The sequence below is a fragment of the Hyaloscypha bicolor genome (genome assembly GCF_002865645.1).
Source record: "Hyaloscypha bicolor E unplaced genomic scaffold K444scaffold_55, whole genome shotgun sequence".
Classification (NCBI taxonomy): Eukaryota; Fungi; Ascomycota; class Leotiomycetes; order Helotiales; family Hyaloscyphaceae; genus Hyaloscypha; species Hyaloscypha bicolor.
The window spans coordinates 125,608-143,804 of record NW_020194557.1 but is presented as its reverse complement, the minus strand read 5'-3'; the positions used below and the strand labels follow the sequence as shown (position 1 = coordinate 143,804).

Here is an 18,197-nt window from a genome sequence, read left to right as displayed (position 1 = left end):
TGAGGTACGAGGTAGTGCTAGGCGAGTGGGGACTAGAGACTTTTATGAAGAACAGCCTTCACCCCCCCCCACACTGGCTTAGATTCATCTCCAGGGAGGTACCGTGCGCCGTAATAGGAAGGATAGTAAGGTTACCTGGACTGTGTATTAAATCCTCCAGACGGGCCCCAGACCCGGAATGACAGTGAAGTGCGTGGAACAGTGGGGTCTAATTGGCGTCTGTTAATCATATAGGGCTGCGAGTGAGACCTCCAGATCTAGTCCAGGACGGTTCCTTGAACTGCAGGGGCGATCTCTTTGCGGGACAAAGTTTGTGTGTGAAAAGATGCTAGAGGTGTCGAGTTGCCGGATAGAATCGAGATCGGCAGTATGTGACAGGACAGGTCCAGAGAATGAGGCGTCAGCAGAGAAGCTCCACCCCATCACCCAGAAAACCGGAGGGCTGGTATAATAACAATCAAGGAGGGAAGATGTTTCCAGGTCGATATGGACAGGAAAGCACTGTATGCTCGACGGCCAGAGAAGGAAGACAAGGATGGGCGATATTACCACGAACAAGCATAGAAGCATGTACCCATACTTGCAATATTTCCGAAGGGAACCCGAATGTGGCGAGATGCCTTTTTGAGGACAGTATTAATGAACTGTTTGTTTTGGTCCCGTTCAAGACGAACCTGTAATGAGCAGCTACCTAGCTTCTGTTCCTTGGACAGGCTGGGGGTATTCTTAGGGCGAAGGTCAGGTGCAAACCCGTCACTATCTGGGCCACATGTCGTTGGTATTGCAGGTGGGCCTCGTCCGAAATGTCAGTGGCAACGACCACATAGTAGGTGCGTGATTAGAATGGCTGGTTGTGCCGGCTCGCCATGCCATGGGACAGAACGCGGGCAGAAGTAGTTGGAATTGTGGGCATGGGTGGTGGGGGAGCTAGACTGGGGCCCGAAGCCTGGGGGCTGGGGCTGAAGCTCTGGTGGGAAGTAGCTTTGTAGTTTGTACTTGAGTGGCGCGGGAGGGTCTAGTGTCCGGGGCAGGGAAGAGCTGTTGAGATGAGTGGTGGATGTTGCTGACATGATAAAACTCGACGGGGCCCACGAGGAGCAATTGGGCAGCAGGCAGGCCGAGAGGCCGACCCCTCATCCACGATGGCTCGAATAGGTATGTCCGAGGGGGTAAACTGGCAGCTAGACGGGCCGCAAAGAGCAGCAGCAGCAGCAGATGGGACCATGGGAGATATGCCTCAGTGCCTGCTGCCGCTTTGCCAGTCCCGGCACCAGTGCCAGTGCCAGTGCCAGTGCTAGTGCCAGTGCAGTGCCAGTCCGCTGCACTCTGAATAGTCTGTGAGTTGCAAGTTGCTCGCAGCTCGCCGTCACCTTACCCGCACCAAGTGGGATAATAAAGGTTTGCAGGGATCCTTAGCTCTGGCCAGGGTTCTGACACTCGCATGCTCCAGCAGTGCACGTCTCCGGGAAGGGGCTACTACCCACCGTAAAATCCCATTCAGGACTAGGCCGATCTCAAATCCTTGCCCTTCAAGAATTCTTGAAACGCAAGGGATCTTCACGCCGAAGGCCCCTGTTCGGCCCAATCACCCTGCCGCAGTTGGGTCGCCTGCCTCGTTGGACTGCCCCCCCCCCCCCGGACAACATAAGAAGAAACGTAAGCAGCTTAGCAGCACCTCCTCCGGTATGAAAGGACCAGATGATTGACTGGCAAGTCACGACGAAGATTAAAATAAATTCTCCATGGCCACCCCAAATTTGGCTGCCGAGTCGAAAAGCAATGAGTGGATGATGAAATTCTGCTCGGCCCACAAATAGAATCTTGCTTCTGGACAGAGATTATTACTGGAATAGTCTATGCTTGCGAGACTGTAGGCACCAAACTTAGAACTGCAGCAGGGAATAAATACTGCGAGTCTCGAGAGCCAACAGCGCTGGCAAACATGGGTCCATTTCTCAACGTTCCAATTCTGGAGTTTGGCTCGGAAACTGGTGCTGGTTGGCGGTGGCGCTGATTTGGGGCCTCCCCGCGGTCGCCAAACGGATGTGCGGTTCCTTGATGTGCGGCATGGCATGGGATGTAGAACGGCATCGGGAGGCCTATGGCCTGATAAGGACGCCCAAGTTTCAACTGATCGAAACCAAAGGGACATCCGGAGATGTGGGCGTGAAGTGGCTTGCGCTCCGTTGGACCAAGGTCCTCCGCCGCCCAAAACACCGGTGGCAATCTGTTCTGCCAGCTTCCATCTCTGCATCTCGCCCGTTCCGTTCCACAGGCTTGATCCGCTGATCGTCGAGGTCAAAGATGCTGGGGCAAAGTGGCATGCAGCCAGGATGGGAATCGCGGGCTGGTGCTGTGGCTGGAGAAATTTTGTATGTGTTTCCAACGCCTGTCCTGAGCGAGATGAAGGACCTCGGGTCACCGCCGTCATTTTGGAAAGAGTGCCCCTGCGACGCCGCATTGAAATCCAAAACGCACCTTCCGAGATTCGAGTTGGCTGCAATCTGCACTTCCGACCTGATATTTTGAGGGGGCTTCCTTGGTCATCAGCCGGCAGGCCAGTGATTGAAGGAGCGCGGCATAGTGGGTACAGTAATTCCTTCTGCAGGTAGTGGTCAAGCCTCGAGTCTCAAATTCCCGTGTACTCTTCCATAAATGGCATAATAGTCCCAACCGCTTCTACAAAAGCAGAAGCGTTCTGGTAGCTTCAGCACAAAGTCTTACCGCAAAGTTGATCAAAGGCGCTCATGACATTGTCGCTAAGGATCAACGAGCCACGATCGTGACGCTCCGTTCAATGATCTTATGCAGACGAGCAGCACTGGTGAGTCGGTAGAGTAGTAAGCAAAAAGTTACAGGCTAAGTGCACCCAAGCACAGCTAGGTGAGGCACCAACCCCCCAGGCTTTGAGGTGACATTTTCCCCGAGAAGTTCAACGGCGCGCTTCCACGGCGTCAATCGGCGCGTGGAAAACTTTATTTCGTCGCCCACCACCGGTCTGGTCGGTAGTCTGCCTAGAGGAGCTCTGACTCTGGAACAAGATTGTGAAAGTGCAAGATTGCTGTCAGCTCACGCCAGCCTGCCGAAGACATAAGCCTGAACTAATATGTAAGGAGACCTTGATCTTCTTTCAGTGAGTGCCTATCACGCCGAAAGCGCCCGGTGACATCGAAAGAACAAGAGCTAGTTGAAGTGTAAGGACCTGCCCTGACAGGGAGACGATTGCCGTAGCTTCTGCAGAAAGAACGCAGCGCATATCCCGCACGCCGAACTGGTCACTCAATTCAAAAAAGCCGAGACTTTGTGCTTGGCGTTCAGGCGATTAGTCAACTTGAACGGCCGCTGGCATTGGATTGACCTCGAGTATCACGAACTTGCGCCGATTGTGTGAACACAAATTCTCGGAGTCGCCAGTCCTCAAACTGAACCAGCAGTCTGGTAGTGGGGATTGGATGCTAACACCGGGTTTTGACGATGTGTTTGTAGTCCCTGAACAGCTGCTTCAGTTAAGCATTGTACCCTGATAAATCACTTCTGATTCGACCTTCGAAAATCTCCTGTGCCACACGGCTGAAGATCGTCCAAAGACGTCAGGGCACGGGGGGGCCGCAGCGAGCCAACCAAGGACCTTGAGTGGTTTACATGTCTGCTTTTTCTCGCCAAACGCAGTCTTATCAGTGGCTCGGGAAAGATCAGCACTGACGTGCAGGTTATGGAGTGAGACAACAATCGGAGGGAAACGTATGCTCGGGATGGGATATTTTCCAGCTCCCGGGTCGATCGACAATATGCCTCGCTTAATTGGAACAATCATCGATGGCCAGTACGCGGCTCGGTCAAACCGACCTCCCTTCCCGGCCATTACTATGAATGCAAGTCCACCACGTACTGAACTCCACGATTCATTCTTATCAGATCAGTCCCTAGATTTGTTGCTGATAAGTAACAAGAGCAAGAGCTCCTAATAGGCTGGAGTCCCGCCCAAGCTATTTTCGACGATTCTTGACGGTGAATAATTTGATCGGTCAAGCCAAGCCAAGTGGAGACTTTCCCCCACATATCGTACTCTGTATTTCTGGGGGGAGGCCGACAGACTTCAGAAGTCAAACAAGGTGAAAGAAGGCTTGCTGGCTGACGGATCTTGCAAGAGACTCTGTCCTCGTCTCTCGGCTGACATACCCGAGTCCCAGTCTCGGTTGATAATGACGCGCTCACGGCGGCATGAGATCGGCGAATTGCAGCCCAAGGCGAATACACTCAATTTTTGACTGCTCGAAGCCAATGGGTCTGCTAGCCTCGCTGTCGATCGCAAACGCCCTGCCGTCAAGTCTCACGCGAGCGAGGCAGATCAGGGTTTCCAGCAGGCAGAGGCCGATCCTCGACAGGCTAGAGTGAGCAGACCTCAACCGCATGTTCGGAAAAGTGTCTCAGTTGCCTCGCTGGGTGCGTGATGGAGACGATCCGAGTGCCCTGCCCAGGCCTTCCGGGGACAAAATCCCTGTCGCCATGCTGATCGCAAGCGAGCGCAGACCTCCTGACAAGGGCAGGGTCCAGGACTGGTACGTCCGTCGACGTCCGTCGACGTCCTCTGCCTACTCTGCTCCAAAGAACTTGGAAACGAGACTCCGACCTTGAGCTGGCTTCCTGACAGGACCGGTGTGGCGTTGCGGACTCCGTGGACTTTGCAGCTTTCTTGCAGCTTCTTCTCCGCGCGGTGCGCTTGGGAGCAGACAACTGTCCAGCAAAAAAAAAAGGCTGACGAGTCCCTCTCCCGCACCGCGGCTGCAGCGGGCGTCCCGAGCCTCCAGTCCTCGATCACAACGTGCTGAGCATGCCTCACGCCGTCGAAGCTTCCCCCCTCACCTTCCTTATCGATAAAACTCCCGCACTGATCAGCACCAGCCACACCGGCCCCGCCAGCCGTGATATGTGAGAGTCTCGAGGTCGAGGTCGAGATGCTCCGCTGATCGTCCAGAAGCGGCAGTCCACAGCCTGCGCCACCGTTGCGGGTCCACTTGGCCACAGTTTGGTTTAGCCACAGCAATGGAAAAGCTGAGAGTCAAGAGTCAAGACGCTTCGCTCCGCTAGTCAAACTTTGTTCAAGCCGCTGACACAACCCTTCAAGGCTACGGAACGACTGCAACTTGCGAGTCATCAGCAACCGAAGTCGATTTCGCCGCAGAAGCAGGTTTTACCTGGCTGCGGTTAGCGATGGCATAAATGGCATAACTTCTAGTCCAAGTAGAAAGTGGCTTTCGGTTCGTCGAAATTCCGCCTCCACACCAATGCGGTCCTTGCAGGTTCGTTTCTGCACAGTTCTGTGTGACTTCGGCTGCAGCAAGGCTGCGTGATTTGATGAGCTCGCACTGCCAAGCAGATGGTGGTCGTCGTGTGGTGCAATTTGAGGAATGTCCGCAAGAGATGAAGATGGAACGGAACCTGGAATTGGAAGACGCGCCAAATCACATGACCTTGCCTCGCGTTCGCAGCGAGACCTCTTCCTCTAGCGCACCCTCCTTAGCGAGGTAGCATGGCAGTGCTTAAGTAGGTTAAGCTCCTTAGTCTTCCTATAATGTTTTAAGCCACGTTTTGCAATAATTGAGAATTTGAGTTTCAAGCCGTGTGTCCCGTACCTCGTGCCTCGTCTCGACGTCTCATGGCAAAACTTGTTCTCCCTATTCGCCGTATTGGCCAATTGGATATACGTGGGCAAAATGTGGCCTCTGAAGTCAGTTCCTAGACCAGGCGCTGCACGCTTTGTTCCTGCGGCAATCGCGCCTTCTCTCTGCTCGTAGATTTTATCAATGTGGACGGAAGGAAGCAAAGATCTGGAGGCAAATCAAAGAGCATCCGAACAAGACGCCAGTAAACTCTTCTAAATGCACAGGAATAAAGCATGCACCGGAAATAGGGGTCATGTTAGCAAATTCTTGTAATTTTCGACTTTTCCCTCGAGATCTTTCCCAGCTTCACAAGTTATTCCCGGGTTTCTTCATATAATTCACCATGTTCAAAATTAAAGTCTAGAGACATTGGATATCTCTCGCTGGTTCATAGGGGCAGATTTGCCTCAATATTATCTCCCTCACCAAGGGAAGCGCGAATAGGAGATTGCCCTTATTCTCCCTTCCTCCACTGAGCTAGCAGCTGACTACACTTCCATCTGTTCCCATTCAAAAAAAAAAATGAAGGGTAGCGGCCATTTCTGGCACCGCGGCCCCTCAGATACATATATGTCACATACTTTTTTCAAAAGAACCTGCTTAAGCGTCATCAAATTGTCGAAGCTGTTCATCATCGAGAAGAGAAAGGAAGAAGAAGATCATCTGAGGTGCTTTTGAACCCAGATCAGGACATTTTTATGCTTTTAAAAACCTCGCTGTCAGAAAGTAAATGATGCAAAGGTTACGGATCAAAGCTTTCCGAAAGATTCTGACTAGTTCTCAACTTTAATTTCAACTCCAGGTCTGAATCAGCCCTATTTCCCACCAGACTCTCCTTCCTCCATCGGACTTCCGGCGGAATGTTCGTAGCTCTCCTCCAGCCCAAGCCAATAGCATTTGACAATGGTTGTCAGTACAAACCAAACCAACCAATGACCAGTGAAACCAACTGGATCTTTGATTCACACCTCGAATCACGCCCCCTTTCTACGACGAACGCGTCCTTGTAACTCTTTGAACCCCGCCTTATTTTAACATCCTAACCTCACCACAAACACTTCAACTGCCTCTTGCTCCCTGCGAATAAAGAGTCTCTGACCTTCTTCACCCAGCCTCACTACAAATCACACGGTACCTTTTAAAGCCCGGCCTCCAAACTACCAGGTCCTTTTAATCCAAGCCCCCTTCCAAACAACCAAGCCTCACCGTAGAAATATTTCCTGGATGGCCGCAAATTGGAAAGCACGCCATCTCCTTCACCTCATACTTCCTCATCACAAAACACACAATGGACTCCAACCCCGTTTGTTCACTCCAAAATGGGTCCGAGTCCAGCGCACCTCAATACCCTTCTTCTTTCTCATGATCTTCTCAACATCTTCCTGGACGTCGCACACTCTCAATCAGTGACCCAGCTTTCTACCCCGGATATCTTCCCCATAACCTCAGCGTCAAGACTATGGATTGCATGCCACAAAGGCCTATACAACGTTTCAGGACGCAAACTGCCTACCCTCATAGAGTATCTTGATATATAACTGGATAGCTGCCTTCTGTCTTCCTCTTGACCCAAGTCCATGTATGAGTACTCGCCTGCATACGCCCATCTCACCCATCCTCAAATTGTCTCCAACCAATCTCGAATAAATCCGAAGTCAAAGCGACTCCGACTCCAAATTTGGAGCCTTCGAGCAGAAATCAGGTCACAGTGCTACAAACAAATATAGAAAACGCACATGAGGGCATATATTCCCCTCATCTCACCAACCTTCTATCATACATACAACCAAGTACTCCATATCCATCCATCCTGATTTACTCCTCCCTCTAACCCCCAATCCCCAATCCCCAATCTCCGGGCCTCGATCCCCGATCCCGTCATGTTTTCGTCCCTTCCCCATCCAACACCCATAATTAGTCTTCTCTTTAGGGAAAGCGGTCGTGACATCATTCTACCCTGTCATATCGTACACCCACCCAGCCACCCAGGACCGAGCCGAACACTAAATCAAATGTAAAGACGCGCGTGATGGTATATTGCGTAGCAAGCAAGCAGACAGGGTACATAAGGAAAGAAGCAACGATGCAGGAATGGAACGAGTCTGGGACTCGTATCCGTATGCGTGTGTCTAACAAAAGAAAGTGTCGTGTGCGGGTGTTATGGAAAGAAGCCTTCCAATTTCCGGTCCATGAATTCAGGAACCGATGTCGAAGCCGAAGATAAAGGTAAATCACACCCTCTTCCTCCGATGCAACTTCCACTCCGCTTTCGTAACCTTCATGAGCAGCTCCTCGTCCTTGACTGGAATCCAGCTTGTAAGCACCTTCATCGCGTTCTCGAAATCGCTGTCAAGGAGAATCTCCCTAGTGCCATCAATGAGCGCCGCAGAAGTGGCGTGCAGGACATCGAGGCCGCCGCAGAAGGGTCGGTCTTTGGTTGGTTTGAGAGAGGGATCAGAGTCCCCGAGGAGCATGAAGATGTCCCAGACGCGGAGTTGTGCAGGGAAGGGGATGGAGTAGTTGAAGAGGGTGAGGTACCAGCGGGTGCCGTAGGCGGTGGGCTCGATATTAAGCCCGGTCTAGGAGTGTTAGTTATGAAAGAGGCGGTGATGGGAGAAGGGGTCTTACGAGTTTCTTAGATACTTGACCGCCGTCAAGCCATTGCTTGTGGAATTCATCGAGAGCAGCCATTAGTCCTGGGAAGCCTGGCTCGTAGAGCTTGTCAAGCCCTCTGAGCGTCCACATCCGTACCAACATCACGAAGGTTTTCTCCTCGTCGAAATAGCAAAGAAGTGTTGCTGCTAAGGATGCCATCCCTTGAACGTAACCGGTGACTGGGAAATATAATGACAGGGCATGGAGAACTCGGAATAAGAGTCGTTGACCACCTCGATATCTTTTCCTGAACATTATATGGCTGTTGATCGTCCTGGGCACATCGATGTCGATCTGGACATCATCGGCAGAGCTGGCATCCTGTAATTTGTGGAAGGCCTGAATGATCGACTCGTCAGATGGACTATCTTTTCTCCTCTTTGCCGAGGTGTTCAAGAAAGAGTACCAGGCTGCAGCTCGCCATCTGTCAGGAATGCCCTTCCAAGTTCTCTCGATGAGCTTGGGACTTCGGGCATCGAATTCGAATTCCATGCCCTCTCCATCTTTCCCGGTCTTCAGAACTTTGGCCATTTTCCTCCATTTCTCAGCTCGTTCCCATTCTTTCTTCTTGAGACCTTCTACAGCCCTGCCCCCTTCCTCGTCTTCTGCGATGTCGGCTAATCCTGGAGGTAGTGTGAGCATATCACCTGCTTCGTCCATCCACCTCCGGTCCCTATTGCCTGGCAGACGATTTGCAGCGGCTCGAATGCGGCTCGTACTCCTCTGAGAGCTATTTGAAGCAACAGTATTCAAAGATCTTGCAGAGACTTTGCGACTGGGGGCTCGCTTGAAGGTTCCCCTGGTCGAGTTTGCTGCAGAAGAAGGAGATCTGGTAAAGCCTCGCTGCTTCCTTGGTGTCTCGGATGCCTGTTGTAGAACGGTAGAGACTCGTTGAGGCGGCCTTGGTTCCGGTGTACCAGGCCTTGAAAGCTTCCTTTGCAGCTTTATGAAGCCGTATCGGTCAACATCGTGACCGTCGATATCTTCCCAGTCTTCGATCCCTCCTGCTAGCTCGTGCTCTTGCCTGACAGACATTGCTGTCTCTGGCCTTTGATACGCTACATGCCCATTTGGACGTAAGTGACCATTTGATCTACACCAGTCAGTAAGAAGTGGGCCAGAAGCTATCACACAACTCACACTGCTGGCTCTTCTTCCGCCAAAGCTTCCTCAACATTTGCTCTCTTAGCCATTGGTGCATATTTGCCATCCTCCCAATCCAAACCAATTCCTTGTTCATACATCGATCTAACCTTCTTTGAGTCCTTCTCAAGATCATCCGACAATATTTTGATAGATGGCGAAGCTAACAAAGAGAAACTGGGTTGTCTGAGACCGATTAGCGACGATCTTTGCTTGCCATTGGTACTAGACATACCTTCGTCCACCATGTGTCCGCACATGACCGTTGACCGCTTTCTTTCCTCCCAACATCATACTGCCCCTCTTTGAAAACGAGAGCGACTCCAAAAATTCCTCATCTATCAGGCTCTCAGTTGGGATTGGCGTGCTAATAGGGGTAAATTCCTCCGGTGTTGACTTCGACGTAGGCGTCCTAGGTGTCTTCGGCATGCTACTCTTCCTCGACCCTGGCTTCCTCCACCGACTAATGCTCCCCGAGCCTACACTATCAAGTCTCGTAACCTGCGGTGTGGGCGTGCTTGGAACTGGTGACTGCGGCGTAATCGCGCTCTGAAAACTGGAATCGAAATCCATCTTCACCCCCAGAACATTCTCATCCACCGTCGTCACAGAACCCTCTCGGGCCTTGCTCGAGGTCGTAGGCGCCAACCCGCTGTCCCTCTTCCTTTCGTCGGTCTCCGCGACACTGCTCTTCGGTCTCCTCAGCGCAGGGTGTATGTCGATTGGAGCGCGCGCCGGCGGTGCGACCGTGACTGCAATCGGCGGTTTCGCAGGAATAGCTTCCTCGTATCTCAGAGTTATAATCCCATTATCTGTGCGTGTCTGCTGCTGTGGTGGTGCGACTGACTTCGTTCGCAGACCGCCAAAGCCTATTCCAGTCTTTTCCTTGTCAGGGGCCATCTTGATTTCGGGTGAATGCGTGGTGGTCGGATGTGGATGCGCTATCGCGTCTATCTATCTTGGACCGGCTGATTGTGGGCGATCGTGTCGAGCAAACGAGCAGAGCGCAAATGTGATCGAGGTCGAGGAATGCGTTCGATAGCTTCTTTGCTGAAATGAGCGTGGGAATGAAGGAGCGTGGGTCGAGCATTTGCTGCCGTGTGTGCTGTTGTCAATTGTAGAAGGCGCAAGGTGAGGTTTCCCAGGAAGTCGATGGAAATTTCGCTGTTACAATACTTCTGCTCCAGCGTTGCACTGATTAGCGGGAGGCGTTGCTCGATTTGCTAGCGCGCGCCACCAGAAAGCCAATCAAGGCTGAATCAAGGGTGTCCGAGAGTCCCAAGCGCAGGTACAGGGTCGAACGTGAGATTGCCGGGATAATCGAGATGAATTCACAACGTCGGAGCGAGGAATCAACGCCCGCAGAACGGTTGTGGAGAGAGTTTGTCCGGCATGGCCGAGATGGGGGAGGGGAAGAGGCACGATATTTCTAGAAAAAGTGAATCTGCGAGTGACGAGGGACGAGTGACAAGTGACTCGATGCGTTGTGTCTTGGTGAGTTGGCATTTCTCCCGTGCACCCCCCATTTTCGAGCCTCAGAGGTTCTCCACGGCGGGCGCTCCCGAGAACCCCTGAATCCTGGATTCACCTCGCCCATCCGTTGCGCATGAATGCTGTATGCACGAATCTTGACATTAGCAGCACGGTCACAAAGGCTCGGTTCGCTACTTCTTGGCAGTTCAAATCATGTAGTTCGTTCGACAAGCAAATATTAAAATCTTCTGATGAGGGGTCCAATGATAAGATTGACACCGACTAATCTGGGACGCCCCTAGAACGCCACGCCATGCTTCCATATGCTTGCTTTCTTGTGCGGGCCGATACCTGGTCTCACTTAACCATGTCTTATCTTAGACATCTTCATTCTCCCAATCCTTTTCTTCATATGTAGATTGTGCTCGACCGCCGCTCAGGTCAAGCTTGGCCAGGAACTCCGGGGGAACGGTGGGTATGTACTTCCTCTCTCGCTCGCGGTTCAAACCACCAAACCCTGCCCCATAACTCACGAGCATGTCTGTACTCGTTGGCAAAGAGAACGGCAGCATAAGAGCTGGATCGAGCAGCAGATGTTCAGGAGCATCGTCTTCCTCCCCAAGCATCGCGTCGGGAGGTAGGGGTTTCATAGTATTTGGCGCAATTGGCTTTCCATTCGAATCAGGAGTGTCTGGAGCCTTTCCATTTGTACCCTGCTTGGTTGGCGTAGTGGGTATCCCCGATTGCCTTCGCTCCGTACGCTGGCGTTCCTTTCGTAACTGTGCCTCTCTTTGGAGGTTGATCAGGTACTTCATGGCACTCTTCGGAAGCCCCTTTTCTCCGACTTCCGGTCGGTAATGTTTCACAGAGTGTATCAACTGCTGGGGCGTGAGCCGCGTAAGCTGCTGTAAGGTGCCAACGAGAGCTTCTAGATCATCAGCGCCAAGAGACGAGAAGCACTGAAGCCATTGTAGCAGTTGGATGACAGGTGCAAGATGCCGTCTTGCTGCGTCAATTGTCATCTCGCCCGTCGAAGTCATGGAACCATGCTCGTAATGCTCCGGCTGCCGATTGTTTGTTCTGGCCCAGTCTTCGAGGCTGGAAATGTTCATTCTAATTTGCATAGCCTTGGTCCTTGCAAGATATTTCCGGTTGGACATGATGCGGTTGAAAAGTTCCGCTCCGAGCCAGTATAGTAATTGAGCCAAAATTTGGGCTGTGATAACAGAGTGTATATCATATAAATCCAACACAAACAGTGTTGACGAGAGTAGGGAGGTGACGTTTCGTGGTGATGGCTTGGCCCTTGCTTTAGGAGATGGAGGTCGGAACCTTCTCTCTGCCGGTTCCTCTTTTACATGAGCCTTCCGTTTGAAGATCTTCCATTCGTTCTGAAAGGTGATATCCTCGAACCCCGGAATAGTCTCGTGATCCAACATAGCTGAATCTAGGACTTTGTCCATTCTCCTCTCGGCGTCCCGGATGATCAGGATGAAAATCTCGTTGATAAGTTCGGCAAGTTGGAGCTGAAACTCGCTGGTGGATCCCCCTAGCCCAGCATCTTTCTTCAAATAATGCAACAACAACGTAGCATTGGAGATCCAAAAGGCTAAGATTGTCATGTCCCACTGGTGAGTCTCAACGACATCATTGATCTTGTCCATTGCTGTGAGTAAAAGCTTTGCCAACAGATCTTGATTCGCATGATAGTGGGCATATCGTGCGCTGAGAAAAATCATGTTGGCAGGGACAGGTTTCTGGGATGGCGACCGCTGAGGCGTCATGTTTGTAATGATAATGTCGAGAATCCGGCCCAGTTCGCTTTCTTGGAATACAAACATCTGGTCGTGCAGACATCGACTCCAGTCAAATTCTTGAGCTTCTTCTTCTAGTTCATCAGGCGACTGTACTTGGTCAGTGGATACAGATTTCCAGGAGATCTTTTGAACTTACTTCGGGTTGATCGTCAATGCCCACATTTCCCAAATCAACCTCCAAATCTCGAGCACTCTCCATCATCATACGTCTCCTCAACTCGTTTTCGGCCATTTCCTCCTCAAAACGGTCTTGAGAGAATCCTGGATTGTAGAAATCATCCGTAACACCAACACTTCCAATATGGTACCCACTATCATGTAGATAGCCTGATATTTCGCTATCAGGGGCTGCGAAATCGAATGCCGTCCTCCCAGAAGATGACTTGACTTCGGGAGAAGCACCATGGTCCAGCAATGCCTTTGCGATCCCCTTGTGTCTGTTTGTCATGGCCCACATGAGCGCGCTCCATCGATTCCTATCCTGGTTGTCGACTTTCGCTCCAGCATCAAGGAGAGCCGCTACCACAGTTTCGTGACCCTACAGAAGTCATTAGCAGATGATCAGCAACTCTCCAGATCTGGCGACTCACAAAGCAACTTGCGTAGATCAAAGGAGTTGTCCCCTCCTCGTCGGGCGCATCAACATCAACAAAATCTTTTGCTTTCCCTTTCAAGATCCGCTCTATCCTCTCCACATCTCCATTACTTGCGGCCATATTTAGAGCTTTCTGCAGAATATCTTTCTTCTCTTCCTCTGATAGTTTGTCATTTGAAGCAACTGCGTCTTCGTCCCCGTGAACCGAGCCATCCCGATGAGCTGCCTGCGCAGCAAGCATCTCCATCAACCTCGTGTCACTATCCCCAATCTTCTGGGTTGCAAGATCATCGTCATACTCGTTGTTGTCTAACGAAAGATTATTGAACTGGAGGGGTTTGGCTAGCACCGGGGAGGTCAAGAATTGAGATTGGCCTGCAGGCTTTATTAATAGGTTTCGAAGCAGCAAGAGCTCTTCATACCTTGCCAGGCATCATACATCTCAGTCTCAGCCGTATAATGAGATGGGACATTCCTCCGGTCGTCCAGGGACTTTGGCAGATCGTCTGGTAACTCCCTCGGTCGCTTTTTCTGGAGCTGCCCCTCGTCACCAAACCCGCCGCTGATGTCCCCGCCATTGTCGTCCATGGCAGGAAGGGGAGGACCGCATGTAGCCCTGACTATCTGCTGAGCCTCATCAAAGGCCGTCTGGGAAGTTCTGGGATCCGTGGGCTCTTAGTGGAGTCCGGAATGAACCTGCAGTTTGGTCATTGCTTTCATGCCTCTGGATGACGCTGGTGTTGTACAAATGGCTCGGAGCATTGTTAGAAATTGTCCGTGCGCGAAAGTCAGTTCTATCTACCTACGACTACATCTCGCATGAACTTTTATGTTTTCTCTTCCACACACAGTTTGATAAATCACTATCTTGCTCACTCATTGGTTCTTAAGATACAGATGTTGGTCGAGTGGATCTAGACTATGACCGGATTCCCCACAGCTGATATCACAGCTCGAAAATGCCCACGTGCAATCGCATCGCAAGGAGATGAGCAAGAGTGTGCACTGATTTCATTCACAAGCTCCTTTTCCCAAGGACCCGGATCCTCTTGACTCCTCCATCTGGTATCATAGTCAATTTGACATGTGTGAATGGCTTGTCCTTCACTAGCGAGTCAAATTCATGTTCTTTGTCCGGACCACATTTGCTCGGTTCAACAATCTCAGTCCACCCATCAGCTAATGCTCCGGGCTCACCCTCTCCACTCCGATCGATGGCTTCCACCTTGACCTTCTGAGGAAAGTTACCTCGGAAGAAGGCGGTGTCGACGATCAGAATCTGAATTGTACCTTTTGCTCCTAGACGAATAATAGCCCAATCAACATGATCCTTTCCTCTTGATCTCGAAGTCTCCCATCCATCTCCCATATCTTTTCCTCTGCCAGGCAGAATCAAGTTTGCAATGACACCAAAGTGTTGGTCACTACACGAAATAGCCACTCCTCCATTCTGAGCCGCAGCAAGGTCGAAGACGGCGTCTTTATCCTCTGGAAAGACAGGGATTGCGTGGCCGAACAATCTGAACCTTGCAATTCCTCCATCAGGGTACATGTTCAGCCGGACGTGGGTGTACGCCTTCTTGGTAGGAAATGCCAGCTTCCACCCGAACCGTTGAGAAGGGCCACATTCTTGAATGCCTAGGATCGGTTCCCAATTTCCTCGTCCTCCTTTCCAGCCGATAACTTCCTCGTCATTGGAACTGAAGACTCCTTCCACAGAGATGGCTGGAGCGTGATTTCCGGAGAAGAAAGTAGTGTCAACCTCGATACCCTCAATAATTCCTGAGGCAACCCCAAGTCGAATGACAACATAGTCGAAGGGGGTAGTGTTGTGTCGACGAGTCTCCCATCCATCATACCAAGCTCCTGAGAAGACCATTTTGCCTGGTTGTCTGATGGGAGCGGCTGGAGTGAGGAGGTTGGAAGCTTCTGCAAACCATTCATCGGAGAAAGAGAGGACCTTTCCTCCCAATGCTGCGGATATCAAGTCTAAGTACCTGTCAGTACAAGTTGTTGCAGGATGCATAATCACGTGTGTGGTTTGGTTAAGGGTGGGGGTTGCTGGATCATCCTGTACACAAAGAAGCACAATGTCTCTCTCTGTTGCGGCATTCCGATTCCCGGACCAAGCACGAGTAACCCAATGGCTCAATTTGCCCGCCTTCACTGACATACAAAGGTGTAACAAAGGAGTATAACTGACCTATAGTAGAAGAACGAAAAGTTGCATCGATTTTGTCTGCCGCAACCGGCGTGGCAGCAACATTGTCAAGCTTATATTCAGATTCGAAAGACATTTTGAGATGTATAGGAAGTGGTCTGAGGTCCAAACTACCTCGATGGAATCCTCGCCTTTAAGGGGGAAAACAAAAGAAAGGTTTTAGTTCTCATCGAGTAATAGAGAATGCATTATTGGTGCACCTATCGGTCCCCTCCGATATCGATAAGCCCCTCATTGGAGTTTTGGCTGCCCCGTGAGGATTTAGTGCCTAGCAGAATCGTGTTGATTGGAAAGGAGGACCAAAGTAAATAAGAATGGAAAGGAGACCTGCTGAAGTCGTGATCGGCTCTGAATAAGGCACCACTCACCTCGTGAAAGTGATTATTCCAGTTGCACTGCTCTGCATTGCGCAATCGGTGGGGTTGCTGGCCAGCTTACCATGCCGGCACTGTGATTGGCCGAAGCTTGCCTGGTGCAATTTTGCGGGGGTGCGTTCAGAATACTGGTGAATCGGAGTGCGCAACAACGTACCACCTTCACCTGATCCTCCTATTTAACATCTGTTCCCCTGCTAAGATTCCCCAATCTCCAACACACGAGCAGTTGCAAACACCAACCATTAAAAGCAGCTACGCCCTCGCATCAATTATGGCTTCTGCTGCTGGAATTCCAGATGTTGTTGCCCAGGAAGGGCTGGGAGAAGACGAACCTCTCCTTGGTCAAGCTGGTGATGCCTCGCAACAGGAAGGAAGGCCGCTCTATGTCAACCTCATTATTGGTCAGATCTATCGGGAAGCTATAGAGTTTCGACTAATTCTTCTCCAGGCACCGCAGTCATTGCCCAAGCCGGCATTGTTCTCCTCACAGCCTCCGTCTGGGCCAGCATCTTCCTCAGCCCTCTCATGCTCTTCTCCGCACATCCTCTCCTCAACTCCGCTGGTATTCTGGTTCTCACACAGTCGATTCTCGTCCTCCAACCTACGCACACCGCAGGGCAGAAACGACAAGGAACAATTGCTCACGCGTGGCTAAACAACTTTGGACTTGACTTCCTCGTGGCAGGCCTGATCGTTATTGAAGTGAACAAGTTCAACCACAATGGCACTCATTTCGAATCTCCCCATGCCATCCTTGGCCTTACCACCTACATCCTCCTGGGAATCCAGACATTGGTCGGTTTTACCCAGTACTTTACCCCTCAATTGTATGGCAGCTTGGAAAGGGCCAAGTCAATTTACAAGTGGCACCGGATCAGCGGATACGTTGTCCTGACCTTCCTTCTGGCTACCGTTGCAGCAGCCACGCAAACGGATTTCAACAAACAGACTCTGGATATCAAGCTCTGGGCTGTACTGATCTCGGCGGCCCTTGTGCTCATTGGCGTATTTCCAAGGATCAAGAAGCAGAAGCTTGGCCTGGGGCCTAAGGCCAGCGGTGCTTTTGGCCAGTAAGTGGCCTGGTAAAGTAAGGTGATGCTTCTAGAAGGAAGCAATAGGGGCACATCCTCGGATCAAGGATGACCAGAAATACAACCCCGAGGCATAGCACGTACACAAAGCGGCGTAGGCTTTTTGGAGCATTCAGGACATTAAGAGATATGATAATGGGGTTGAAAGAAAATGAGGCACTGTTCAGATTGTCATATGCACGGCGTGGGAGTTAATTGAAGAAATCAAAGCTTTATTAATCATTGAAGCCCCCCTTCACAATTATCAAGGCTCCAATATCCTAAGTGTTGCTGCTTTGGCTCACCAAGTGGTTTGTGCTGGATTTGTACAGCAAGGACCGGATTCTTGGAAGGAGCGAACAGTCACAACCCTACATGTTCACCTTTGCACAAATCTTTGGGCTGGGCTTCATTTCTTTCTCTTCCAATTTCGACAGACTATTCGAAGAAATGATTTGCTTCATCACCGTCTACTTCAGCTCAAGCAGGATTCACCTCATCAAGTGAACGATTATCTGCATTGATCCACTCGCTTATTTTTATCTGCACCCCGCCTCCTGAACATATCCTCTTCACAACAATAACCTCATTCCCGAGTACATCACGTGCAAACCCTTACCTTACCCCGTCCACATCGCATCGTTTTCTACATGAGACAGTTTCCCACGACACCACATTTGCCTTGATCAACCTTCCACTTCCTTTGTTGACATCGCCTTTCTACTTGAACGTTGCCTCATCACGATACAAGACCCACAAGCATACCTTCAAGCCTCGATCACCTGGCCAGAAGTGCCTCTTTCTTCTACTAGTATTTGCTTATTTGGTCTTCGACATTATCTTCGACATCAGCCCTAAAGCAACTTACCCTCCGCTCTCCATCAACTCCAACCTGGATATCAACCTCATATCTCCCTCCAATAGTACGACTATCTGCCGTTCATTTCCAAGACTCTTCCTCGATATCGGATCCAAGCAAACATACCTTCACATCTAATGTTCCCAGACGAGGTCCTACACACCACCTCCTCTTCCCTCTACATCGACTCCGAATCCTTGGTTCTCAGCCTCTTCTTTCTTATCAGCCACAACTACACATACCTTTGTGTCTATTCTTCTCCGACCACAAACTGACTGTGAGCATCTTGCGCTTTCAAATCACCATACTTTGCGATCACCGCTC

General features: G+C 50.9%; 4 protein-coding genes across 4 annotated transcripts; 1 reads left to right on the top strand and 3 right to left on the bottom strand.

Annotated features, from left to right (window-relative positions):
• Window positions 1-33: 33 nt before the first annotated feature.
• K444DRAFT_358236 (uncharacterized protein) lies at window positions 34-688 on the bottom strand. The gene has a single exon (XM_024872153.1). The coding sequence runs from the start codon at window positions 568-570 to the stop codon at window positions 223-225; it is 348 nt and encodes a 115-aa protein (XP_024738803.1). The 5' UTR covers window positions 571-688; the 3' UTR covers window positions 34-222.
• A 7,066-nt stretch (window positions 689-7,754) lies between these two features.
• K444DRAFT_358108 (RabGAP/TBC) lies at window positions 7,755-10,535 on the bottom strand. The gene is made up of 4 exons (XM_024872152.1): window positions 9,697-10,535; window positions 9,459-9,647; window positions 8,292-9,411; window positions 7,755-8,242 (listed from the first exon to the last, which is right to left on the bottom strand). Exons 1-4 carry the CDS (start codon window positions 10,359-10,361, stop codon window positions 7,895-7,897), a joined length of 2,322 nt encoding a protein of 773 aa, XP_024738802.1. The 5' UTR covers window positions 10,362-10,535; the 3' UTR covers window positions 7,755-7,894.
• A 599-nt stretch (window positions 10,536-11,134) lies between these two features.
• K444DRAFT_651895 (uncharacterized protein) lies at window positions 11,135-15,903 on the bottom strand. Its single transcript, XM_024885745.1, has 7 exons — window positions 15,550-15,903; window positions 14,595-15,335; window positions 14,366-14,564; window positions 13,769-13,863; window positions 13,342-13,721; window positions 12,888-13,289; window positions 11,135-12,838 (listed from the first exon to the last, which is right to left on the bottom strand). The coding sequence occupies exons 1-7, from the start codon at window positions 15,641-15,643 to the stop codon at window positions 11,312-11,314; spliced, it is 3,438 nt and encodes a 1,145-aa protein (XP_024738801.1). The 5' UTR covers window positions 15,644-15,903; the 3' UTR covers window positions 11,135-11,311.
• Window positions 15,904-15,947: 44 nt separating this feature from the next.
• On the top strand, window positions 15,948-17,483 carry K444DRAFT_558573 (uncharacterized protein). The gene is made up of 2 exons (XM_024876831.1): window positions 15,948-16,345; window positions 16,393-17,483. The coding sequence occupies exons 1-2, from the start codon at window positions 16,216-16,218 to the stop codon at window positions 17,016-17,018; spliced, it is 756 nt and encodes a 251-aa protein (XP_024738800.1). The 5' UTR covers window positions 15,948-16,215; the 3' UTR covers window positions 17,019-17,483.
• The last annotated feature ends 714 nt before the right edge of the window (window positions 17,484-18,197 follow it).